The sequence below is a fragment of the Rhodofomes roseus genome, assembly GCF_022264815.1.
Source record: "Rhodofomes roseus strain CIRM-BRFM 1785 chromosome Unknown C8Q71scaffold_13, whole genome shotgun sequence".
In the NCBI taxonomy this organism is placed as follows: domain Eukaryota; kingdom Fungi; phylum Basidiomycota; class Agaricomycetes; order Polyporales; family Fomitopsidaceae; genus Rhodofomes; species Rhodofomes roseus.
The window spans coordinates 73188-96935 of record NW_025952969.1 but is presented as its reverse complement, the minus strand read 5'-3'; the positions used below and the strand labels follow the sequence as shown (position 1 = coordinate 96935).

Genomic DNA, 23748 nt, shown 5'->3' with positions numbered 1-23748 from the left:
CATACGCATCTCGCCTCCAATCTCCAGCCCATGAGGTCCGCTCCCGTCAGGCCTAGCTTCGGAGCGGGCAGTATGGTCGCCTCATGCACACTCACGTGGCGCCCACAACACGCCGCTCCGAGCGAATTGTGTCGCGCGGGCGCTGATACGACGATGTGGCCCGATGACCCGTATTCGCGGGCGAGAAGAAGTGGATGCATGAGGAGCAACTCCAGCAGCACGATTCTTCCCCTCGGTTTCACCAGACAGGAGGGCTGAGGGTACCGGCTGTGGCAATGCCGACGCTCGCGTGTGATCGAGGCCTGTCAAAAGACAGCCAGGGCGGCTGGCCTCGAGCGGCATATCCTGCCCGTTTGCGACGGAGGCGACACAGCAAACGTCTTGACATGGACTAGCCGCTCCGAAACCGCGCTACCCCACGCGAAGACGACATGAACTCTTTCGAGCTTGTGTTCATCGATCGCTGCACAGCGCTGGACAAGGGAAAGCCTGTTACTTACCTGGCATAAACAGATCGTCAGGCCTTCAGGCCTCATGTCTGACAACATCGAGGTAAGCACACTTAACACTAGCGTCCTGGACGCATTCGTACCGTTGCACTGGGGCCGAACAACTGAAAAGGCAAAGTCGGGATTGATCTGTAATGGGCTGCCGTCGCTTGTGATGTGGCACGCAAGGAACCGGAGCGAGCAAGATTAATTTGAACCGCCAAGAGTGTCAGGCACCCTAAACTTTCGGGCCTGCCGCGTGGGAGCGTTGGATACACAACGGCGGCGGTCCGAACTACCATCGCGACGGCATACCCGCCTGAGCCTGGAGGAAGAGTCTTCTTACCGTTTCCGAGTCACCCCTACATCTAGCGCATATTCAACCATTGTGGAACTAGGAAGATTGCGACGCGAAAGCTTGGCCAGTGCACTGCGGTCAGTCAGTTCCCAACTTCAACAAGTACCTAGCACATGGGCACAACCGCGATGCTTGTGCGACCAGATCATGCGACGGTTCACCGTTCAACGCTTCTCCTCGGCATTTCTGACCGTGTGTCGTTACTCGTCGCTTGGGCAAGACGACGCGAACATGGACCTTGTGCGTGGCTGGCCAGAAACGCCGATTTCGTGAGGTTGCGCAAAGCATTACATACTGCACACAGAAGGCACCTACGTACTGTACTTCAGAGTCACTGCAAAGCATGAAACTTTTGCACAAAAACTCACCGATTCGTATGAAGACCTACGGTAGATCCGTGCCCTTAACTTGACACAGTCCAGACGATGCCGCGATACAGTGGCACTAGCGGTTTATATTGTGGTGATGAAGACGAGGTTACAAATTACTGCCAGGAAGTCGAATTCAGAATAGCCCCGCTCGAACGGCGGTTGAGAATCAAGTTGAAGCTTAAAGAGGTGAGGCGTTGGTGAGGCGCAGCCACCGACGCGGTAAACCGGGTCGGCAGTTGCCGGACGGGCGAGCCGGAGTCGTCCTTGCTGTCCTCTTCGTCCAGCAGCCTCCTCCGCCCGATTTCAAAGCCACCATGTCCTAGTGCGTCCTGCTGCCTAAAGTATCTGAGCAGATTCCTAACAGCACCTACAGCGTCATCCTTGGCAGAGCCATCAAAAACGAATACCTCGCCCTTGGCACCATCGCGACCGCGGTCGGCATTGGCTTGCTGTCGACAGGTGGTAAGAAGGAGGCGGCTCCCCCGAGCACAGGAAAGTCGCCCATCGAGGCCGTGAAGGAGACTGTGAAGTTCAACGCGGGCTCGAGGTGCGTAGCTTACGTCTCGCTCTACTACGTATGGGCTCACGTGTAGCGCTTCTGCGTCATACAGCGAGGAGGAGCAGTTGTGAGTCTTCGTACATTATTTCCTGAGCTGAACGGACTTTCTCCAACTGATCAGGATGAACAGCATCAAGAAGTTCGTCGAGGACGCGGAGAAAGAGGCACATCACTAGAGGCTTCACATGGCAGCGCCGCCAACTATATAATGTGCATTTGATGTAACCCGCCATGGACCTGCTCCAATTCCGCTATACACGGGCTCAAGACCGTGTCTCCCTTCGAGACAAACAATGCTGAGCATGCACGCACATTGTTCTTCGAATTGGTGCATATTCTCTGCTAGTAACGTCAGTAGTGGCCAGGTACGCCCGCCCCACCAAGTTCTTGCCAAATGGTACGTTGTTCAGATGTTCGCTACTGGCTAGGCTGTTTTTAGGTACGGCGTTTTGGCTTGAACAGTGGGCTACGGTCCAGCCATGGCTCGCCGCTCTGCAGACGAATACGCTATTCTGGCAGTGGTCTCCCCTCTCAATCGCCGCCCCGAAGTTGTCTGCTACATGTACAGCGCTATCCGAGAGGATCTTACTGTTCGGACGTTCGTCGCACCAACGGCGGTTCGCTGTTGGGCTGTGTCGCGTTGGTGCGAGACCGCGCAGGGACCGCGCTCAGGTCGAGCCTTGCGGCGACATGGACGTTCGCCTCCGTACGGGAGGCTCGGAGAGCGTATTGGGCCCGGTGTGGCGTCTCGTCGGTTACATAGTTGTACGTTGGTGGAGTCAGTCGGTCGCACCTGGGAGACGAGCCGCTACAACCCGAAGATTCGCGGTGGATATGAAGCTTCCAGATATCGTTGATATAGGTCCGTCTGACCGAGAAGTGCAATGAACGCTATTCGAACAACATCGAGAGACATAGTTCGGTCGTCGCAATATCTTACATGAGAACAAACATCAATACAAAAACTCCGTTCAATCATCGAATCATTGCGTCGTATGCAATGCAGTGGAGCTTCCTCCGTGTCTGCATCCGTACAAGGTGACCGAGCAAGCTTCAAAGCTAGCAGCGGGTGCAGCTTCACGGTTCCTCTGTCATCGCCATCTTCTCACCGACGTAGGACGCACTACTCGCACGAGCGTTCGGTGACAGCTCGATGAGCGTGCTGGGTCCTCCGGCGTAGCTCTCTTCGGGGAAGAGCGGGTCCTTCCTGATGGCAACTATGTCGTCTGAGCGCTGCGAAGAGGGACCGACGGGGCGCAGCATGTATCCGTTTAAGGCCGCTCGTCGGTTGTTCTGTAGGCGGAGCGAGCTGCGGACGTTGGCCCTGTGAGCAGAAGTAAGGCCAGTGTCTTGGTAGGTCACAGCCGTGCTCGGGTCTGACTCATAAGGCTAGGTAGAAGTTGACGTATACTGGTGCACGGCCCAATGAGCCCTTTCGTTGAGTCAATGGGAGCATGGAACATTGGTTACGTACATTTCGTCTGGCAGTGGATAATCTGAGCAGCAAGGATGCCGAACGTGTAGGGTAAGGCTTTTGCCTGTGGGACAAGAACGTTGAGTATTCTATAATCTCGACTGAGCGTCACGATCATCACTTTGTGACAAGCGTGTATGACTGTCACGTCCGAAAACACTTGTTTCCATATAGCTTCGCAATGGGTACGAGGTGTTAGGCTACAGACCTGCCAGCTCTCGTCCCTAACTCCAGGGCGCGTAGTCGATCCACCCCACGTTCCCGAACTCCCCACTGAACGGGTACTGGAACACCTGCTCGACGGTCGCATACGGCGCGTACTCCTCCAGGGTCAGCAGCGTCGTCACGCCGCCCTCCATCCGCCCGGTGAGGTTGAACCCGGGCCCGGCGTCATAGAACTCCGCCATCGTTGTGTTATAGTCGATCCGCGGGTCCGTGTCCTGCCACTCGATGTACCCAGCCGGCCGGATGCTGTCGTCGAGGTAGCTGTTCGCGAAGATCGCGCGCATCTGCGCGTTCTGCGGCGCGTGCAGAAGCTGTCAGCAGATATGGGCGCAAACGGGAGGAAGACGCACCCAAGGCCGGCCAAGCGCACATTGGCCTGCGATGCTCAGGCTGTTGTTGGCTTTTATGACGGCAGAGTCGTGGATGTAGATGCCATATTTGTTCTCGAAGGTCGTGTTGGTGCCCTTCCACGCGGTGACGCCTCCTCCGCAGCCGCGCAGTGTTACGAGAGACGACTGGACCCAGGCGGTGCCGAAGCCATAGAAGAAGTCTGTCTGGCCGGCAACCTCGCTGTCGTAGAAGTAGGCGTTTCCGAGCTTCCCAATATAGACCTGAAGGTGAGGGGTGAGTGCTGATTGCATGTCACGAATCCACGAAGCGCCTTACGGTGTCCTGGTAGCTGTAGAACCCGCTGTAGTAGAACCCAGTGTTCGCGTAGCTGACGCTCACAGCCAGGCTCGGGTCATCCGAATACGGCGCATAGTCATTGACAAAGTCCACATTGTACACCCTGAAGTCCGTGTTTCCAAAGGGCGTCCCAGGCGGTACAGGGTTCCCCGTCGGCCCCGAGCCCGTCAAGCTAGCGTTCAGCGTCGGCGCGACCGTGAGCGTGCTCGTGTACGCGTTGTCGCCTGTACCCGCAATGGCCGCCCAGTACACCGCGACGGTGTTCTGTGTGCGGTCATTCGGCGAGAGCGTCTGGCCAAGCAGGTAGAGCGGGCCTGGCCGCGTGACGTTCACTTGCTCCGTATAGTTGCCCGGTTCGACGAGGATGATGTACGGCGTAGTGTCGTTCGGGAGGCTGAGCACCGCGGATTGAATGGTGCTGAAGTTGCCGGAGGGCCCGACAAGGAGCGTGCCGGATGGACAGCCTTCGAGCGGGTCGTCCGTTGGGTACTGGCATGTCGCGCGGTCGAACGACAGGGCAACGGTGAGTGTTGCAGACATATATAGGGCTAGTACGAACGAGCAGAGCACAGACATCCAGCTCTTCAACGCCATTTTTGATACAAAGCCGCGACGGACTACAGGAGGCGACAGCTGTCGAGCTCAGAGCAACCGACATTTATACGAGGCGTAGCATAGGAGCGTGTCACTCATAGTGAGCTGGACCAATCGTTTTCTGGAGGTCTGAGAGTAAGATGTCTCCGGGACGCAATCAAGTGACGCAGAAACGAACCTTCTGATGTCAGTCCCGGGCCGCGGGACGGCGGTCGTTCTGCGCGCGATGTATTTTGAGAGCCAACTTCAGGACAACTTCAGTCAGCACGAGAATATGTGTCGCGTGAGGACCTAAGCCATGGGACGTAGTTTTGAGTATATGACCTGGACATCGATGAACATTGAAGGTTGGCGGATACGGTGCCTCGCGAATTGAACGTTGAATCCGAGACGAACGTGCGAATTCCAACAAGTATTTGGCTTTGCGATCATACGACAAGCTACTCATCATGGCACATCATCTGTATGATTCAAAGATGGGCTTTTCTTCAAATAAGATACTGCAGGCGGTCAGTCCCGACTGTCAATGTCATGTCATCCAGTAACTTATTTAGAAGATGAGTGTAGGGGTAGAGGTGAGAGGCGCCCATCTACATCGAATCGATTCAGACTCACACGGTGACCCAGTCAATTCGATCCTCCATAGCTCCGCCCTACGTCACACGCCCCTGCCGCAAGCCGCAGCTGCGTTCAAGCTCGCGGCTGTACTTAAGCTGACCGCCCTCTACCTGCGTTCAGCTCCCTCTCTCGCACGGCACCACTCACCTACTCGCTCTCAGTCCGAACCCAAATTTACATCCAATCCAAGTTCACGATGGCTATTCGCGGCTCCGACATTTGCTTGATACTGGTGAGTATGGTCTTGCGGAGGGTCGGCTGGGGAGCCTTGGAGGTGCTGACGGCGGGACTGCCTTTGTGGTAGATTGCTATCATCTTCCCCCCTGCCGCGGCAGCGATGATTACGGGTTGCAGCTGCGACCTGCTCATCAACATTTGCTTGACAATGTGAGTATGGCTGTGTTCCGTGTTGCAGCGCCTGGGCTGACCAGACTTTTAGTCTTGGATATCTCCCTGGTCACATCGTGAGTCTTCGGTCTTCCTGACGCCTTCTCCTCGTTGTGTTGACTCTCTGTGTTCTGCTGTAGCACGCCTTCTGGCTGATCTACAAGAAGATGCAGGCTGAGGAGCGTTATGGTCGGGGTGGCTTCCGCTGTACGTCTATGTCCCATTCCCCAAGGTCCGTTCGCTCACTGACGGGTATAACAGACGTCGGAAGTGGCCAGTACGAGCCTCTCTACGCCCAGCCAGGCGGCGTACCTCCGGGTGGCCCGAACTACGGTGCTACCGGCGGTGCGTACGTGCATTAAACGCGTGGTTAATACTTGCCTCGAACTTTGTTGGATAACCCTTTTTTTTGGACCTGTATATCCTCCCCGCCGTTCACAATGGCCCTTGACTGTTGACAATGGATGTAATCTATCTGTGCCCCTCCAGACTGTTGCAATTGACGCGCGTATTACGCCCTCAGGCTCTCACCGGCGTCAGAGTGAAGAATTCATACGAGACTAGAGCATTACTCTAGTACTGGCACTTGACATTCATTGGATTACTGCAACATACTATGATATGAGAATGGGATGTGGGATGTATCTCCCGTGACAAACTCCTACACCATGGTAGAGAGGCGCGAGAGTAATAAAGGGAGAAGTACGACGAGCGTACACGTCGCTCTTGCACCGTAAAACCACTTCAGAGGCTGCGGTGAGGAAAGCCGCTGCGCCTGTACACAATGGTGCTGTTATGTACTAAGTATATATCCCATTCTTTCTTGAGGGTCTGTGTAACATGGTAGACGGAAGCGAGGACACGGAAGATGGGTGACTGAGCGAATCTGCATAGGGACACATCCTGCGTGCCCTTCGTCCTGTTCCATCCCGCAATGACAGGTACCAAGGGTTCGTAGAAGCTGTCTTGAAGGGTGTGGCGTCGAGAATTAGATGGATAGCTCGTTGAGCAAGCAGCCAGAAGGTGGTGAACGGTCGAGAAGAGATTGTCGCGTCAGCGCGAGGAAAACTGCCTTTGAGCGGAGTCCGAAACCGCGACGCGTCCACGACGCGCTCAGGCGCTCGAGACGCGTCGACGCGACTCCCAACGCGCGCGTGCACCTCATTGTCGACGGTATTCACGACTGCTACGCCAGCACAACTGCTTTGTTGAGAGATTATTTCAATTTCTGTCCCCAATTTTTTGTTTGGGTCGTTCAGAATGTCGTTGATGTACGGGAAGGAGAAAGACGCGGACCATGAGATAGGTGAGCCTACGCTCGCGCCATACCACACGCCAGCATTGCAGCAATCCTCACATCCGCGCAGACAATTCCTCGCACCCCGGATTTATTTCATTCTTTGCCAAGCTCCCACCGAAGTCGCCCGAGAACGGCACACTGCGCCTCTTCTTCCGCGGCGAGTGGTACTCCGCCCACGGGCCCGACGCGCTCTACGTGGCGACGCATCTCTTCCGGACGAACACCGTCCTGAAGTACCTGGGACCCGGCGGGAAGCACGGCCTCCCGAGCGTGACACTTAATGAAGGGCAGGCGAAGTCGTTCTTAAGGGAGGCGCTCACGGCGAGGCAGCTGAAGGTGGAGATTTGGGCGCCGGAGGCGGGCCAGGGGAAGAAGGCGACGAAGTTCAAGCTGGACAAGGAGGTGAGTGCTCTGATGAAGCTGCTGGGTGCTATGTATGTGGACTTATCTCGCTTGTAGGCGTCACCAGGGAACCTGCAGGCAGTTGAGGACCTGTTGTTCGTGAACACCGACATCCTCTCCGCGCCCATCGTTATGGCCATCAAAATCACGTCCTCACCTATGGCTCAGGGCGAGCCATCCAAGGCACGGACCAAAACGATCGGCATTGCGTACGCAGACACAAGTACGCGCGAGATCGGTGTCGCTGACTTCGTGGACAATGACCTCTACTCAAACGTCGAGGTATGCAGGTATATGCTGCATGAGGGTGTCTCTCTGATGAATTGGTTATGTTGTGCAGACACTGATCATCCAGCTCTCGGTCAAGGAGGCGTTGATACCAACAGGGACGATCAAAAACAATTCAGAGCGAGACTTTGAGCTAAAGAAGCTGAAGGAGGTGTTGGACCGCTGTGGGGTGGTCATTACAGAACGGAAACCCAGTAAGCTAAGGCTCTCTCCAAGTGTAACAGAAAGGTCAACTTGAACGCCCTATAGGCGACTTTACTGCGAAGAACATCAAGGAGGACATGGTCCGTCTGCTCAGCCCGAGCTCCATGCCTTCGACGTCAAGCGCCGACGCAGGGGTTGTCATACGTGCGCATATACCTTCTTCAACCTAACAATAATCCTAACATATCGCTGGCAGCCGAGCTCTCGCTCCCCGCCGCGCCCTCCGCCCTATCCGCCCTCGTCTCATACCTCTCCCTTCTCTCTGACCCATCGAACCACGGCACGTTCAGCATCCGCATACACGACTTGTCCCAGTTCATGCGGCTCGACGCGAGCGCGCTGCGTGCGCTCAACCTCACTGAGGCTCCCGGAAACATTGTGAGGGCCATTGTGATTGTGGTCCAGTATGGACGTGGGGGGCTGACGAGGATACGTAGGGCTCGAACAAGAACACGACGCTGTTTGGGCTGCTCAATAAGTGCAAGACCGCCCAGGGGTCGAGGCTGTTGGGAAGCTGGTTGAAGCAGCCGCTTGTCAACTTGCATGAAATTCGTACGTACAGCTTTGAGATGTTCCGCGAGACTCATGCTGAGAATGTCTTGCGACGAGTGTAGGGAAGAGACAGAACCTGGTCGAGTCCTTCATCGATGACGCCAATGCACGCAGGATCCTACAGGTACGTGGGTCGTTCATCGTGTTCCTATGCACCTCGATTGAACGCATCTCGTACAGGATGACTACCTGAAGATGATGCCGGATATGCATCGTATATGCAAGAGGTTCCAGAAGTCTGTGGCCTCTCTAGAAGACGTGGTACGAATATATCAGGCTATCCTGAAGGTGATGCTTTGTCCGCTGTTCCGCTCCTATGGGAAACTAACACGTCGGTGATCTCTCCACAGCTGGAAGGCTTCATCACCACCCTCGAGAGCGTCGACACGTCGAACGACGAGTATAAGACGCTTCTCGAAGAGACCTACCTCACCAAGCTGAAGGTAAAGCTCCGCATGAATTCAGACCCGTGCTGCGCCTCACGTCTTCTCTAGGAGTTTAATGACAGCCTGTCAAAGTACGCGGAGATGGTCGAGCAGACGCTCGACCTCGACGAGCTCGAGAACCACAACTTCGTCATCAAGCCCGACTACGACGCGCGGCTGCAGGCGCTCGCAGAAAAGTTGAAGGATGTACGCGACGGCCTCGACGAGCAGCACAAGAAGGCGGGGCGTGATCTCGGGCTCAACCTCGATAAGAAGCTGCACCTGGAGAACTCGCAGGTCTATGGGTATGTCTTCCGGGTGCCGAAAGGCGTGAGTAGTCTCGCTCTCCTTGGATGGAAGATGGACGGGTTGAGCGTACTTGGGTGTGTAGGATTCGAAAGTGGTCACGGGCAACAAGGGGTACTTTGAGCTGGGCGTCACGAAGGGCGGCGTCTTCTTCACGTCGAAGGCGCTGAAGGAGCTTGCGACCGAGTATCAGGAAACGACGGAGCAGTACCAGAAGACGCAAAGCGGGCTCGTCAAGGAGGTCGTCAACATTGCGTGTGAGTTCATCCGCTGGTGGGCTGGAGGGTGACTGGCTGATTATGTGCAGCGACATATGCTCCCGTGCTGGAGTCGTGGAACAACGTACTTGCGCATCTGGATGTGATCGTGAGGTGAGGCGTTTTCGCTGCCGTATGGGGTACGGTTGACGCTGAAGGCATGCAGCTTTGCACACGTGGCGGTCAATGCTCCGGAGGCGTACGTGAAGCCGACGATGCAAGAAAAAGGTGAGTCTAGTCCGTGGAAAGGGGCTTTGGGGATAGCAGGCTGATCGTACGATGAAGGAGCTGGTAGTCTGGTCCTCAAAGACGCTCGGCATCCATGCCTCGAGGTTCAGGATGATATGAGTTTTATCCCGAATGATATCGAGATGATCAAGAGTGAGCTGTTACCTTCTTCACTAACTGCATTGCGTTCCGCTCATCATCGTCCGTTCACAAGATGAGAGCGAGTTCCAGATCATTAGTACGTCCCTGAACCTCCGCTTCGCCGCAGAGTACTGACTAGTACATAGCCGGACCTAACATGGGCGGCAAGAGCACATACATCCGACAGGTACGGCGCGACCTGCTGACTAGCTGCAGCACCACATCTCATATCGCTCTGCAGGCCGGGTTGATTGCCCTCATGGCACAGACCGGCTGCTTCGTGCCGTGCTCAGAGGCCAGCATACCTGTCTTTGACTCCATCCTCTGCCGAGTGGGAGCGGGCGATAGTCAGCTCAAGGGTATCTCAACGTTCATGGCAGAAATGCTTGAGACTGCTACAATCCTTCGGGTTCGTATGTTCACACTGCCTAGTCGGTTTTTCTGACATCGTGCCTTGATAGTCTGCGTCGAAGGATTCCTTGATTATCATCGACGAGCTGGGTCGAGGTACGCTCTGGTTACAGACTACAAGTGGCCATGGATGAAATCATGGTTTTCACAGGTACCTCAACGTACGATGGCTTTGGTCTTGCATGGGCTATCTCAGAGTACGTCACATTTTCAATTGCCTTAGTGCGGCGCTGACCATCCATAGACACATCGCGTCCGAGATACATGCATTTTGCTTGTTCGCTACCCACTTCCATGAGCTCACCGCCCTAGACCAGCAAATACCCCACGTCAAGAACCTCCATGTAGTCGCTCACGTCTCGAAGGCAGACGAAGGGACCCGAGATCGCGATATTACATTGCTGTACCAAGTTAAACCCGGTACGATATATGACACCTCGGTTCGTGCTGCCTCGTTCTCATCGTTGCGGTTAGGTGTCTGCGACCAAAGCTTCGGTATTCACGTCGCTGAGCTCGCGAACTTTCCAGAGAATGTCGTTAAGGTACGTGGCTGAACTCACAGATGGCCTAGAGGCCTGCTCATATGCCCTCCCAGCTCGCGAAACGGAAGGCGGATGAGTTGGAGGACTTCAATACTGGTATGTACGATGTACTCAACTGCACCGCGCTGCTTACCATCGACCTGGCCGACAGAAGACAAGCACGGAGAGCCCGAACTGCCCGCTGAGGTCGTGGAGGAAGGCACCAAGATCATTGAGGAGTTGCTTCGAACATGGGCCGCCAGCACGTCCCGGGATGACGGTGAAGATATCGTCATGGCCGATGATGACGATGATTCCAATGCGGCTGCACAATTGGCGGAACTCAAGAAGTGCTACGAGCGCTTCCAACCTCGGATTGAGAGTAATGCGTGGGTACAAAGTGTTTTCGCTTCGTTAATATAATCAGATACTCCCTGCTTCATATTGTATCCCCGGTGCTGCTCTCTCGTCGCCTCTATCACTATTTCTTGCTATCTCGCTGTCGATATGCTACGATCATGTTCATGTGTACTGTATACTCCCTACGGACTCTACATCGTCGGCGGTAATGCAACCGGATTCACTGACCACTAAGTATGTCTGTGAGTAGCACCTCTTCAGCAGATTTTGACGTGACACAACAACCACGCAGATACTTCATATATACAAGCAGGTCAATCATCCCCGATGTCAACGCCTATTCAGCCACGGGGCTTACACATCCTACATACAAGCATCGCGCTACATAGTACCTATCTGTCCGAAAGTCTGCGTAACCCTTGGTTTGAGTAGTCTACGGCTTGAATCCCGTACACCACGACGTCATCAGACTTCGTTGATCTGTGAATCAAACATCAGCACCCTGCTAAAGGAAAACAACTGACGTCCTCCGAGCGAACGTCGGAGAAGGCCTACGCACAGCTGGCCGTCGAGCTTCGGTAGCATTGCGGTCTGCGTCAATAGAAAGGCGGGAGTTTCGAAGTTGCGAAGGAGAGTCCGGTAAAATGTCCAATGACGTGACTAGAGACTTGTCGGACCGGGACAACGCTGTACTTTTGTAGGCGCCATGAGCGCTGTCATGTACATGGCGACTAAGGTCGACTTCCCCAGACACCCTTCCGCATCCAGTCCGCGTGTTGCTCCATCGTATGGTGGCGCCAGGGTCAGCCGTCGACGTTGCTCGACTCATTTCGCCAGCGATGAGTGGTGAATGGAACACCATACTACGCGGTAGGCTGATACTATACCCCGGCGAATCGTCCCTCTGCCTACGCAGCGAACAGCGAGCATTGAGCCTATGTTCTGGTCAATGCGCAATATACGAGATTCAATAGTGAATTTCACTCGCATGGCAAGATAGGAGTTGACGTATACTATGTGCGAAATTAACTTGGCAAGAACAAGGGTTACATAGTCGGTGTACATACGTTTGACTTGCAGTAATTGAATCGCCACCGTGAGGTACGTTGTAGGAAGCACGGCAAGCTGAGGAGATTGTCCTTTATCAAAAGTATGTTGCATGCGCGTAACTGTAAAGCGCACCATGATGACGGCACCAAGAGAGCACATGCTATGTAGACAGGTCGTAAGACGTTAAGTGGGTGTCATTACACAGTACACACCTTGTGACGAGCCCCGTATTGATTGTATAGAACATCAGGCACTTTACCAGTGAGTCTGTGCTGTGCCGCGCCAAGTTAGACAATGGCTATAAAGCTTACTCCGGAAATGATCGCAGAAGTAAAGAAGCTCACTTGCGAAAGCCCGTCCGGCACTTCGACAGTAGATAGCAAAGCGAGGCGGCGACAACAATGTCAATACAGCTTGCAGCTGATAGGGAGTAGTACATGATCCACTGGGTTCGGGAAGATAGTGAGATACTTATATCACCTAGTCTTGGAAGGAATACTTGCCAGATGATCAGGCTCAAGGCCCGATGCGAATGTCTTCAGCCTCGAACTGCAACGTACGTTGAGTGAACAGCAAGCAACGGTCATTATGCGACTCACATTTCGTAACAACATTCTTAATTTGATAGCTTCAGATATACCCAACGATGGCGATCGCTATGAACACGCACCCAATGCTGTAGCTGCAGGCAGATAATCGTGTTTGGTATACATGCGTCACGGGTCGATAAGCCCACACTCACCTAGTGCGACACACAGAGCGACCCCCTGTTATGGTATGGTGGAAGTCAGCTATCGAATGCATACGGCTATGTAGCGTCCAGACTCACAACCAAGATGGATATAGGTCTGAACTGACGGCGACCACAGATGACGCCTGCAGCAGCATCCACTAGCCCAGAGTTCAGGGTATAAATTATGATGAACATGTCGTTAACGGACACGCTCACGTTTCCATACACGCACGATGTATAGTCTTATAGGTTATTCATTTATAAATTATCGTCCTTCGTCGGCATAAGATAGGAACTCACCCCTGGACGCTGAATATCACGATCGTCTGGCATACATATGGTCAACAACGCGTCGAAAGCGATCGATTATATGGCCTACATTGAGCATCTCCGCTGCCTATCGCAGTGTGGGTTGGCCAAATGCTCAGTTTGAGGGTCCACCTGAAGGAATCACAAACCTCGAAACTCCAGTGAATCACCGCAAGCTCAGCGAAGACGCCGAAATTGATGACGAGATACCAATACATCGCATATATGCAGAATGCGATGTGCAGCGAGTCCAGAACCCTAGTTTTACCACCGGCGATGGCGTGAGCTGCGTCCCTACAGTGAAATTGAGGTGCATACCATAGCCAACAGACACCGAGCTTGTCCCAGAACCTGTCTTGAGGGTAGTCCCGAAAGTAGCTGAACACTTGCAGAATCGTCACTCCGTACAACCTAGAAACATGATGAGTGTGTGTATGATGAAGGAAGTGGCTTGACCATACACGGCGGAGATGCATATCGCGACAAAAACGGCACCGTACGTGTCGTTTAGTCCCCCCATGATCCGGGAGGCCTTCGCGTCAAGTTCGAAGCTAGTCCAGCTGTACGATAGAAATACTGGGCTGAGAATACCTCAGAAAGTGCTTGCGTAATATGGATGAGAGGTGGATAAAACCACTGTAGGTCCTCGTAGTCGGGTCTGGTTTTATCTGCAACGACAGTGACGTGAGATATCATACGGTGATAGAAATTGTCCAACCCTGTGAAGCATCGGCGCCGGCACCCCTGATATTGACGGCCTACAGCAGCCTTGACAGGATCCGAGAAGCAGATAACATACCGCAACGAGTAGGTTCGATGGATACATCGTATCACGCGTCCGAAATCCGGAACACCGCTCGACGGCACGATCTAACTTTGTGCACCGCTTCAACTCCACCAGTCAAAGAATGAGTCAAACTAGTAGAGCAAGCGCAATTTGGGCAGTCAACATACCAGATCATCAAGCGCGTAAAACGTTTGACGGTAAATCAACATACAACCATGTGAGTAAGTCGCATACACAGGTCCAAATCATGCTCGTTGGCGTGATAGGGTCCTTGCGCACAGCCTGGCCTATAGCTAAGAGAGTTAAGATACAATGGCCGCGCTCGACCAAGCACCTGAGAAGCCGACGATTTAACGATCTGTCACGAACGCGAAGCGAAGGGCTATCAATGAGCCATGCGCTGGCCGTCGAGATGTCAGAAGAACTTACTGTCGTAATTGGCAGTTCTATGCTCAGGTTTTCCGAGTCACTGGCCTAAGAGAATCACTTGCTAGGGTTTCCTTCTTGATGCCAGCGCTGGCGTGCGGACCTTCGCAGCGTCGCAAGATTGCTCCCGCAGACTCGATGACCAACGGGATTGAAGAGCAGCTAGCTGCATCAGTTCACCTTTGGGGCAGCGAGTTCCGGCCTGACGTGGCATCCATGCTCCGTGTCATACGGCCCAGGACGTGCACGGCCCATGTGGGAAGTGCTTGTACTCGTACCGCGGTGCAAATGAACGTGGAAGCGGTGAGACGAGTGAAGCGTTCGTCTTTCTGGTCATGTCCACCGCACGAGCCATTCACCGCGGATCAATGGACTCTGTCAACGTGCTGGCCAGTGTGAACACTGTGAGGTCAACAAGGATATGTCATGGCTATCCTGATGGAGAACCGCGAAGCTGACAGGCCTGGAGGGAGATACCTCACGTCGCCGGCGTATACTTGAGCTTAAGATCTCGGGCCGCGTAACTGCGCGATGAGTCGGATACTCGGCGCAGTGCCACCAGGCCTGAGAGGAGAGCCTGAGGAGGAGGACTTCGAGGAGGAGAAGTCCAAGGACCGGAAAGAGTTCCGCTGTTCCGGTGACAGCCGAGACCGGATCGCACGCTACCGCCACTTACGCCACCTGCCAACGAGTCGACGACGCAAGCTGGAGGAGTACTGCTTTACACCAGGCGCTTGAGGTGGGATTTGTTGCACGAATCCCTCAACACATGCTGTAAACAGTGAGGCAAGTAGTATATTGCGTCACCTAGGACTGCACCGGCGAAGCACTGGTACAAGACAACTTGATATTCTCGCAAGTTGTGGCGCTGGTCACTACGTAGTACCTACGCGCGCACTGCGACCTAGTCGACTCGGTCCCGGCGGTGAGTCATAGGACTGCGCTCACCTATGTCCGAGCTGTGTATCTTCATTCTTCTGTCCAGATCGCCGACATGCGCCACATGACGCGGAGGCACTCAGAGATTGGAAACATATCATTCGATATGGTATGTTCGCTACTAGCCTCATCTTGTCAGAGACTATATCATTATGGACACGACTCGGTCAATATAGCACTGGCATGCTGATAATCTTATTCATCGAAGAGCAGCCCAATAGAGCTGACGCTCTACGAGATCAATGTTATACTTTGTACGTGGCACTGGGCTGCTGGCATCGCCACCGCCCTGAGCTAGTTCTACAGACATGGACCACTTTTCCAGTGAGTTACCAGAGTGCCATGTTTTATACCTTATTCGGGAAGTGCTATACACCTCGGCGGCGGGTCATGCTGTGTACTGTCCCCTCGATGGGATTGGTCTCCATCACTTCTTCGTCAGTAGATAAACATGGAAAACATACGACGTAGAAAATCCCGAGTACTGAGTCGACGCATTCATATTGGCCAAGAACAAAGCCGTGATCCTCACATACAATATCATCATCAATGACACCCACTCGACACGCAAGCCCGTGAATACAAGGTCAAGAATGGCACGACTAGAGTTCTCGTAACTTGTGTCAGAGTCTTTAACATAGTATTTCACAGGCTCTCTCACCTTTTCAAATGAATACGACCGATGTCCTCCGAGCGAACGTCGGGGAAGGCCTGCGCACAGTTGGTCGTCGATTATCGTAAGGATTGTTATCTGCGTCAACATGAGGACACGAGTCTCGCAGTCGAGTGTTGATGACCACTAGGGTTTCATGCGACTGTGCCAAGGATGCGTCTTTGTAAATGTGAAGAACGCCGCCGTGCGCATCGCGACGGGGGTCGATTTCCACAGACATACTGCTGTGTCGTCCGGTTCGTGTGTTACTTTGTACCCTGACAGAGGGGTTCGAGTTACACGGATCGGGGATTATTGTTACGCCATTTGCCTCGCCCGCGGAGTTTGATGGCATGAAGATCATACTGCGTGGTATACTGAGGCCACCACCTAGGGATCCATCCCTATGCCTGCGCAGAGAGCTACGGGCATTGAGCCTACGACCTGATCAGTACGTACCAAGGTTTCGACAGCAAACAAAACTGACATAGCAAGGTATGAATTGATATATACTACGTGTGGGATCAGTTCGGCGAAGACAGGCAGTAGAGTTGTTCGACAGACATTTGACTTGAACAAATTGGAACGCCACTGTCAAGAATGTTCTTGGGAAAACCGCAAGCTGTCGAGATCGTGTCTAGTTAGAAATCTGCGGCATGCATGCAGGTCTAAAATATACCATGATGACGGCAACAAGAGAGCACATACTACGCAGAGAGGCCCGGATTATGGGGGATTATCAGTTGATCCTTTCTTCTGAATTCTTAATATTACATACCTCGTGACTAGCCCTGTATTGATGGTATAGAACATCAGCCACGATATCAGAGAGTCCGTCCTGTTCCGTGCCGAGTCATGTCAATGGATATGAACCTTGCGAACTCGCGCTCGGCGATGAACATCAGGAACGAAGGTACTTACTTACAAAAGCCTGTTCGGCACCTCGACAACAAGTAACAAAGCGATGCGGCGATGAAGATATCAATGCAGCTTGCAATCGATAATGAGTAGTACATGATCCACTGGTAGGTCCAGCGAGGTTAGTCAAAGCATAGTCCTACGGGAGTGAACAGAGTAGCACGTACCAAATGACCCGACTCAAAAGCCGATGCGAAAATCTTCAACGTCGAACTGTGCCGTGAATGCAGTTGATGACAAGTGATTACACAAGATCGGGACCGATGAGCTACTCACATTTCGTAACAACTCTCTGCAATTGATGACTTCAGATACAGCCAACTGCAATCGGTAAGTATGAACACTTACCCAGTGCTGTAGCTGTAGCGAGACAGTAATGATGTTCGGTATGGGCGTGAGAAGGGTCGATTGGGCTGATACGTACCATATGCAACGCATAGAGCGATCCCCTGAGATCGCAACAGTCAGTCTACGCCAGGAGTAGGTGTTCGCCAAACTCACAGCAGACAATAATATAGGTCTGAAATGATATCGGCCATAAACAATGCCTGCTACAGCCTCCACTGGGCCGGTTCTCAGCCTAAACAGTGCGGCCTTGCATATGAACGTGTCCATGTACTCACACTTGCATATGCGCACGATATATAGCCTGAGAGATCATAGATAAGGTATCTTTCTAGCTTGTCAACATGAGATTGAAACCTACGTGTGCACACCTGATATCACGAGCACCTGACATACAGATCATCAAATGAATAGTTACAGCTATATGATCGACTGCCTACGTTAAGCATTTGTTGCGCCTATCGCAATATAGGTGGTTCAATGGCGAATGATCGACCCGATGAAAGACAGTCGCACCTCGAAACTCCAGTGCATCATCGCAAGCTCAGGAAAGACGCCGAAATTGATGACGAGGTACCAATACATCGCATATATGCAGAATGTAGTGTGAAGCGAGTCCAGGATCCTACAGTACACCATCGCTTGCATAAGCAATAGCCCGAGGTGTTGGTTAGGGTACGTACAATAATAGACAGACGCCGAGCTTGTCCCAGAACTTATCTTGAGGGTATTCTCGGAAACACATGAATACTTGCAGAATCGTCACGCCATAAAGCCTACACGCATGATAAGTAAGCGTAGGATAAGGGGGATGTTATAGCCGTACACAGCAGAGATGCATGTGCCGACAAGAGCGGCGCCGTATGTGTTGCCCAGTCCGGCCATGAGTACCTGCCGGCGAGGGATGTGTGAGCACTGGCGCAAGGGGACGGACAGAACCGCTTCAGGTGCCGCCTCATATTTAAGATTGGACGAGACCTGCAGAGACAGCGACGTGATAGAACACAAATTGATCAAGCCATCCATACCTGTAGAACACCGGCGTCGGCGCTCTCTAAATGGACAGTTATAACATCTCAACAAGATCAAGACACACAGATGATATCTTTGGACCAAGACGACGAGGAGTTGCAGGTGCTCAAACGCATGAATTCCTGAGGGGACGATCAAGGTTTCAGCACTGGCTCAACTCTACAAGTCAACCCGTCAGTCCAACTGATATAGCAAAGGAAATCTAGGCAATCGTCATACCAAATTTTCGAGCCCGTCAAAACGGTTGACGGTAGAACTACATGCAACCATGTGAGTGTATCATACACTGCAGGGACCCAATCATGTTCGTTGGCGCTGTGTGGCCGTTGCGCATCGCGAGACGATGAGATAGGTGTCAGCAGAGGCAAGAAAGGTACTCGACGAAGCTCTTGGGAGGCAGCCACATTGACGATCTGCCAAAAGCGGAAGGCGGAAGTTGTGTAGCCATGCGCCGGCCGTTCACCGGGATGGCTTTCAGCCACACTTCGTCTCGATGATGACTGGAAAGCGTTGACTCTGTATCTGCCAACGAGAACGTTCTTCAGAATCACACCATATAGATGGTGACAGCAAGACACGAAGGCCATCATGGACAGCGCCGAGCTGGCACATTTGGAGTAGCAGCGATCACTTCGCCAGTCTCTGCTTGAGCTCGAGCGTGCGTGTGAGCCTTGCCAGGAAGCTTGAAGCCTGAGGTCCTCTGGTCATCGTGAATCGTGAAAAGTAGTAAGTGACTGTCCCCACGAGTCGGAGTCGGCGTAGTGCTTGTCTGCCGCCGGGCCCCGGCGGGACGATCGAGATTGGATCGCACGCTACCGCCACCTACGCCACTTCACGGTGTTAGAGACTCGACGACGAGCTCCACTGGCAGGACAATGCCATGTACTTCAGGCGAAACTCGTCGAATGGGTACCGCGAGGGTATATTGTGAATGATGGAAACAGGGAATACATTGAGTGCTTACTAACTTGAACAAAAACTTGAAGACGACGACAGTCTTCAAGTTTTCCGCTAAGCTCCAACGCTGGTGCCTGCTAGTATTAGACTAGTACTACTAATCCCACGTCCGGGCGCGGTCCTCTGCGTGGTCCTCGGGGCGAGTAACCCCGCGTCCGAGCCACGTCGTCGCTCAGTTTCAAGTCGAGAGCGCGAGTGCGGGTATGGATGCGGGAGGAAGCTGAAGTGTATGCTGATGGTGGATCGCCTGTATCATTAGAGGTAGAGTCAGGTTCAAGTCCCCGGGATTACAGCGTATGTTATGAGGAGGGGAAGCGGGTGGTATCTGCTATTTAATTTTTAAAGCCATCCGTCAATGGTGTTGAACGGACGGAATGGACAAGAATAGATGCGCGCTGCCCTATCAGAATATTAGGGTCATGCAAGTGGTAAGCGCGTTGGTCCGTGCGGCGTGCCTGCGAAGAGTTCGAGCCTGGAGATCGGATCGCTGTGAGAAGGCAGGTGTAAGTAGGCATGGACTTACTACTTAACATAGAGCGTCTCGGTCCCGAGCGCCGTTGTTCGCAGGCGTGTCATTGTCTGCGCTACGGACCATGGGGATTGTCAGGCAAGCTGAGAGTGAAAGGACGCCGTCAAGAGAGATGAGTGTTCGTCGTTGTAGCCTTGATTATAGGTGACCGTTAGATAACCTGTACAGGACGCGCGCAGAGGTCACGCAGGCGTAGTACCCTGTCGAGCTGTGAATGTGGCGAATGGCGACGCTCCGCTGTATTCGGGGGTGCTTACGAAACTTTCAAGACGACCGAGGGCAAGTAAATGAAATGACACTCCTGTGTTCGCGCTGATTAAGGGGGCTGACATCCGTGTGGTACTCGAGTTGAGGGTGGAGGTTCTGTGGGAGGACGGTGCTCTTTACGAGTCTAGTTCGTCGCGGGTGCGTGTCGGACGCGCTGCACACGTACTGATGTGATCAACGTTCAGCAGCGTAGGACAGCCGGGTTTCCGACCGCCGGCTTGTAGGTTCTGCCTCTCGAAAGCATAGGATGCGAAGAGAATATTGATTAGTAGCCTAGGCGTTGCATTTGTCTTGGACGTACGTAAACCTGCGATTATCCGTCGGTGTGTCGCGGCGCCAGGGTGAAGCACAGAGTTAATATTATGAAGAAGCGTGCTCCGGTGACCAGCAGACGTCGACAGCCGGGCGTCCTGCGAAACGCAAAACAGTCGCTGCGAGGTTCTGCAAGGGTTGGTCAGCGAGCGAGTACATACGGTCCCATACGCAAGCGGCCTTACGCTCCCTGTCTGAGGGTGTTGTCAGCACGCGGCTGCAAGCGAGGGGATCCGCGGGGTAGGAGGACTGGATATCGATGGCGGTGTGGGAGACTCCTCCTCCAACGGGCGACACGCTTCGACGGGGACAGGGGCGCCTGGGGACTGCCTGGGGGCGCGCACGTCTCGGGCAAGATGTTCGCGCGATCGGACGCGGCCATGACGTCCGCCGCACTCGCCGCGCCGCGAGATCCATCGGGCACGGGGGCGTATCCGCCACATCGGGCAGCGCGCGCACCACGCCTGCCGCATTTGGGCGCGGACTCCCGCCGGCGACGTCCGGGCGGCGTTGCTCAGCGACCCCAGGCACCGCAGGCGGACTCAGCGGGCTGACGAGTGCTGACAAGCGGGCGCGGGAGCGGTGGGCGCGCGGTGAGTGCCTGAAGCGGGAGGCGCCTGGCCGGATATGGGAGGGCCGTCCCACGGGGTGCTGCCATGTCGAGGAGCGTGTTCCCGGCGGTGGCGGGTGCGCGTTCGCTGTCCTTCGATGCACGGCCCTTCCAGAACCCTGCAGCCGTCTCGCCCTAGGCGCTCGATCGATGCTTATAAGGGGGGGCCTGCTCCTCGTCTTGCGTGCAGTGTATGTGCTTCCCCTCCAGAAAGACTAAAGCCGCCTTCGACGACGATAAGCCCGCCCCACCCAAGGATATAAAGCCAGCCCAGTCCTCCGCACCCGCACCACCAGCCATGTCTTCCCCCAAGATCGCCATCATCATCTACACCATGTACGGCCACATCGCCAAGAGTGCGTCCCGTCCTCGCTCTGTGGTCCTTGCTGCGTACTGACATGCGTGTAGTGGCCGAGACCGTCAAGAGCGGTGTCGAGGCCGCCGGCGGCTCTGCGACCATCTACCAGGTCGCGGAGACCCTCCCGCAGGACATCCTCGACCTGCTCCACGCGCCCGCCAAGCCCGCCTACCCCGTCCTCCAGCCCGCCGACCTCCCCCAGTTCGACGCCTTCATCTTCGGCGTGCCCACCCGCTACGGCAACATGCCCGCCCAGCTCAAGGTGCGTCCCCCTCCGGCTTGCTGCAGCGCGGATGCTGACGATGTGCGCAGGCGTTCTTCGACGCGACGGGCCAGCTCTGGGCGACGGGCGCGCTCGCGGGCAAGTACGTGAGCGTGTTCGTCTCGACGGGCACCCCCGGCGGCGGCCAGGAGACCACCGTCATCAACCTCCTCTCCACCTTCGTCCACCACGGCCTCATCTTCGTCCCCCTCGGCTACAGCAAGACCTTCGGCCAGCTCGCCAACCTCACCGAGGTCCGCGGTGGTGAGTCCTCCTCTCCCTAAGTGCCGGGGCGCGCATATAGCATATACCCACCGCTCCCCGTATGACGCACCGATGGCTGACCACAACTCATCTGCAGGCTCGCCGTGGGGCGCCGGCACGTTCGCGGGCGCCGATGGCTCGCGCCAGCCGACCGCGCTCGAGCTCGAGCTCGCGAAGCTGCAGGGCGAGCACTTCTACAGCGTCGTCTCGAAGGTCAAGTTCTAAGCGTGTACGAGGGACTAGCTAGTAAGGACTAGTGCTCGAATGACATTGTATCCGTATTGTAGCGTCTTGTTGTTATCGCTTTCTTCTCGCTGTCGGGTCGTGGCTGTTGCCGTGCTCTGGCATGTCTGTGGGTCGAGGTGATGAGGTCGGTGTGCACGCCGTTTCCTTGTCTTGTCCAGCAGCGAGCAGTGGCTGCTCCCATGTCCCTACGCACGCGAACTCGCCGGTCAATGGCACGATGGCTCACGCGGACCCGGGCGCCGATCTTCTCCCTTCTCACTCCCTTCTCAACTTAGCTTCGGCTTCTCCAGAGTCCGCCTCGACGCCTGCGTGCGAACCACTGCGAACCTATGAAAGCTTCGATGGAATGTTCGACGGCGCGTCGACGTCAACTCTAACGTCACCATCAGGTCAGCGGGTCACTGGGTTGACGGCGTTGCGAACCTGTGTCCAACAAACGTATCCTGCACTCGCTATGTGCTGCGCTGATTAACCGGTGCAGACTCAGGCTCGTCACTGTCTTGCGCTCATATGGTTTCCTGTCGACGCGGGCTTGTAGTCTACGCGGATCGGCCCCGGGAAGACTGCAGCGATACAGATGGGCTGTCGCAATTTGCAAAGGGGTCGACCGGTGCCCTGGGCGGTACGTCCGCGTCAGAGTGTCTAAATACTACGATTTGATTTCTGACGGTTGCTGGCTGTCATTTGGCCTACTAATAGTGATACAGGTCGCTCCTGGCACTACTGGTCCCATACTTGGGTCCGCCGTACCTTGTGCGTCTACGCCTCGTATTGCGTGATCCTCGTCACAATGCTGCCGGCGTGGAGTAGAGATGCGAGGACTGGAATTGAACTGGAGCGTCGACGTCGCTGCCGGTGCGCGCCCGTTCAGGATACATAGTTGGGCGCGGACGGAGAGGCGGACGGGGTGATGGTGTTGGAAACGCTACTCGGTCGAGAATGAGAGGTGAGTGGGTAGCTACTAATTAGCCTTGAATGGGTTGATCGGTATGCGGTTCTTGCTATTCCCAAGGATTGACGCAGTGTCTGCGCCGGTGCAAGTGCGGGCATGCCACGCTCAGATGCCAGGTCTATTGATGTCTAGACAGAGCGCCAACCTCATACCATGGCACCGCCTCTAAGTATGTTACGATAATATACGGCGCATGCGCAGACATGTCGCTCTATCACAGTGTTAGCACAATGAGCGTGTCACTGTCAATCGCGGTCACCTGACCGCGTATTGCGCGTGGGTTCGGGCGCTCTACTACTCTTTACTGTCGACTCATCAGTAACACTGTCAGTACTCCTCCTCCCCTAATTGTCTCGCTACTGTCACTTGTCGACTGACGGGTGATGCTCTAGGTAACTCTTCCGGGGGGGCGAGTTCTTGAAGGCGAGGGTGAACAGTCTCCCGATGGTCTGATACTGCGACCATGCCAACTCGGTGACGCCCTCCTGATCGATATCCGATGGGACAATATGCTCGTGCTTCAGGTGGGCAGACACTGCAGCGGTTCGCGAATGCTGATTGTACGACGTCGGCGTTGACGGCATCTCACAAGCAGATGTTGCGTTAAAGCAGACTCGTTCAGGCGCGCGGCATTACGTCGGTTG

At 54.5% G+C, this 23748-nt stretch overlaps 8 protein-coding genes across 8 annotated transcripts; 4 read left to right on the top strand and 4 right to left on the bottom strand.

Moving 5' to 3' along the window:
- Nucleotides 1-1271: 1271 nt before the first annotated feature.
- On the top strand, nucleotides 1272-1952 carry C8Q71DRAFT_858800 (uncharacterized protein; the record flags this gene model as incomplete). The annotated part of the gene is made up of 5 exons (XM_047927559.1): nucleotides 1272-1403; nucleotides 1454-1539; nucleotides 1591-1764; nucleotides 1829-1843; nucleotides 1907-1952. 5 exons carry the CDS (start codon nucleotides 1272-1274, stop codon nucleotides 1950-1952), a joined length of 453 nt encoding a protein of 150 aa, XP_047777568.1.
- Nucleotides 1953-3474: 1522 nt separating this feature from the next.
- On the bottom strand, nucleotides 3475-4702 carry C8Q71DRAFT_797417 (pectin lyase fold/virulence factor; the record flags this gene model as incomplete). Its single annotated transcript, XM_047925750.1, has 3 exons — nucleotides 3475-3768; nucleotides 3826-4086; nucleotides 4142-4702. The coding sequence occupies 3 exons, from the start codon at nucleotides 4700-4702 to the stop codon at nucleotides 3475-3477; spliced, it is 1116 nt and encodes a 371-aa protein (XP_047777567.1).
- An 868-nt stretch (nucleotides 4703-5570) lies between these two features.
- C8Q71DRAFT_858798 (uncharacterized protein) lies at nucleotides 5571-6123 on the top strand (the record flags this gene model as incomplete). Its single annotated transcript, XM_047927558.1, has 5 exons — nucleotides 5571-5606; nucleotides 5679-5761; nucleotides 5814-5838; nucleotides 5902-5968; nucleotides 6023-6123. 5 exons carry the CDS (start codon nucleotides 5571-5573, stop codon nucleotides 6121-6123), a joined length of 312 nt encoding a protein of 103 aa, XP_047777566.1.
- A 775-nt stretch (nucleotides 6124-6898) lies between these two features.
- On the top strand, nucleotides 6899-11442 carry C8Q71DRAFT_811677 (DNA mismatch repair protein). Its single transcript, XM_047926061.1, has 24 exons — nucleotides 6899-7067; nucleotides 7129-7463; nucleotides 7521-7745; nucleotides 7804-7945; nucleotides 8001-8099; nucleotides 8152-8333; nucleotides 8393-8507; nucleotides 8570-8631; nucleotides 8688-8795; nucleotides 8858-8950; nucleotides 9002-9262; nucleotides 9324-9495; nucleotides 9546-9609; nucleotides 9662-9723; nucleotides 9781-9881; nucleotides 9943-9961; nucleotides 10011-10051; nucleotides 10106-10273; nucleotides 10326-10371; nucleotides 10427-10472; nucleotides 10520-10695; nucleotides 10750-10817; nucleotides 10871-10913; nucleotides 10969-11442. The coding sequence occupies exons 1-24, from the start codon at nucleotides 7022-7024 to the stop codon at nucleotides 11217-11219; spliced, it is 2925 nt and encodes a 974-aa protein (XP_047777565.1). The 5' UTR covers nucleotides 6899-7021; the 3' UTR covers nucleotides 11220-11442.
- On the bottom strand, nucleotides 11443-14225 carry C8Q71DRAFT_764260 (uncharacterized protein). The gene is made up of 18 exons (XM_047924057.1): nucleotides 14203-14225; nucleotides 14048-14140; nucleotides 13710-13916; nucleotides 13567-13659; nucleotides 13398-13506; nucleotides 13319-13336; nucleotides 13240-13265; nucleotides 13156-13181; nucleotides 13036-13097; nucleotides 12949-12973; nucleotides 12877-12888; nucleotides 12806-12821; nucleotides 12710-12755; nucleotides 12551-12651; nucleotides 12419-12478; nucleotides 12224-12366; nucleotides 12145-12169; nucleotides 11443-12091 (listed from the first exon to the last, which is right to left on the bottom strand). The coding sequence occupies exons 3-18, from the start codon at nucleotides 13766-13768 to the stop codon at nucleotides 11662-11664; spliced, it is 1251 nt and encodes a 416-aa protein (XP_047777564.1). The 5' UTR covers nucleotides 13769-13916; nucleotides 14048-14140; nucleotides 14203-14225; the 3' UTR covers nucleotides 11443-11661.
- Nucleotides 14226-15658: 1433 nt separating this feature from the next.
- On the bottom strand, nucleotides 15659-17417 carry C8Q71DRAFT_764232 (uncharacterized protein). The gene is made up of 10 exons (XM_047924056.1): nucleotides 17319-17417; nucleotides 17247-17262; nucleotides 17138-17183; nucleotides 16974-17074; nucleotides 16831-16890; nucleotides 16732-16759; nucleotides 16617-16674; nucleotides 16540-16564; nucleotides 16062-16489; nucleotides 15659-16002 (listed from the first exon to the last, which is right to left on the bottom strand). Exons 1-9 carry the CDS (start codon nucleotides 17395-17397, stop codon nucleotides 16066-16068), a joined length of 837 nt encoding a protein of 278 aa, XP_047777563.1. The 5' UTR covers nucleotides 17398-17417; the 3' UTR covers nucleotides 15659-16002; nucleotides 16062-16065.
- Nucleotides 17418-17672: 255 nt separating this feature from the next.
- On the bottom strand, nucleotides 17673-18200 carry C8Q71DRAFT_858796 (uncharacterized protein; the record flags this gene model as incomplete). Its single annotated transcript, XM_047927557.1, has 5 exons — nucleotides 17673-17702; nucleotides 17756-17773; nucleotides 17832-17940; nucleotides 17999-18091; nucleotides 18142-18200. The coding sequence occupies 5 exons, from the start codon at nucleotides 18198-18200 to the stop codon at nucleotides 17673-17675; spliced, it is 309 nt and encodes a 102-aa protein (XP_047777562.1).
- Nucleotides 18201-20925: 2725 nt separating this feature from the next.
- C8Q71DRAFT_764211 (flavoprotein-like protein) lies at nucleotides 20926-22401 on the top strand. The gene is made up of 3 exons (XM_047924055.1): nucleotides 20926-21642; nucleotides 21693-21906; nucleotides 22004-22401. Exons 1-3 carry the CDS (start codon nucleotides 21421-21423, stop codon nucleotides 22129-22131), a joined length of 564 nt encoding a protein of 187 aa, XP_047777561.1. The 5' UTR covers nucleotides 20926-21420; the 3' UTR covers nucleotides 22132-22401.
- The last annotated feature ends 1347 nt before the right edge of the window (nucleotides 22402-23748 follow it).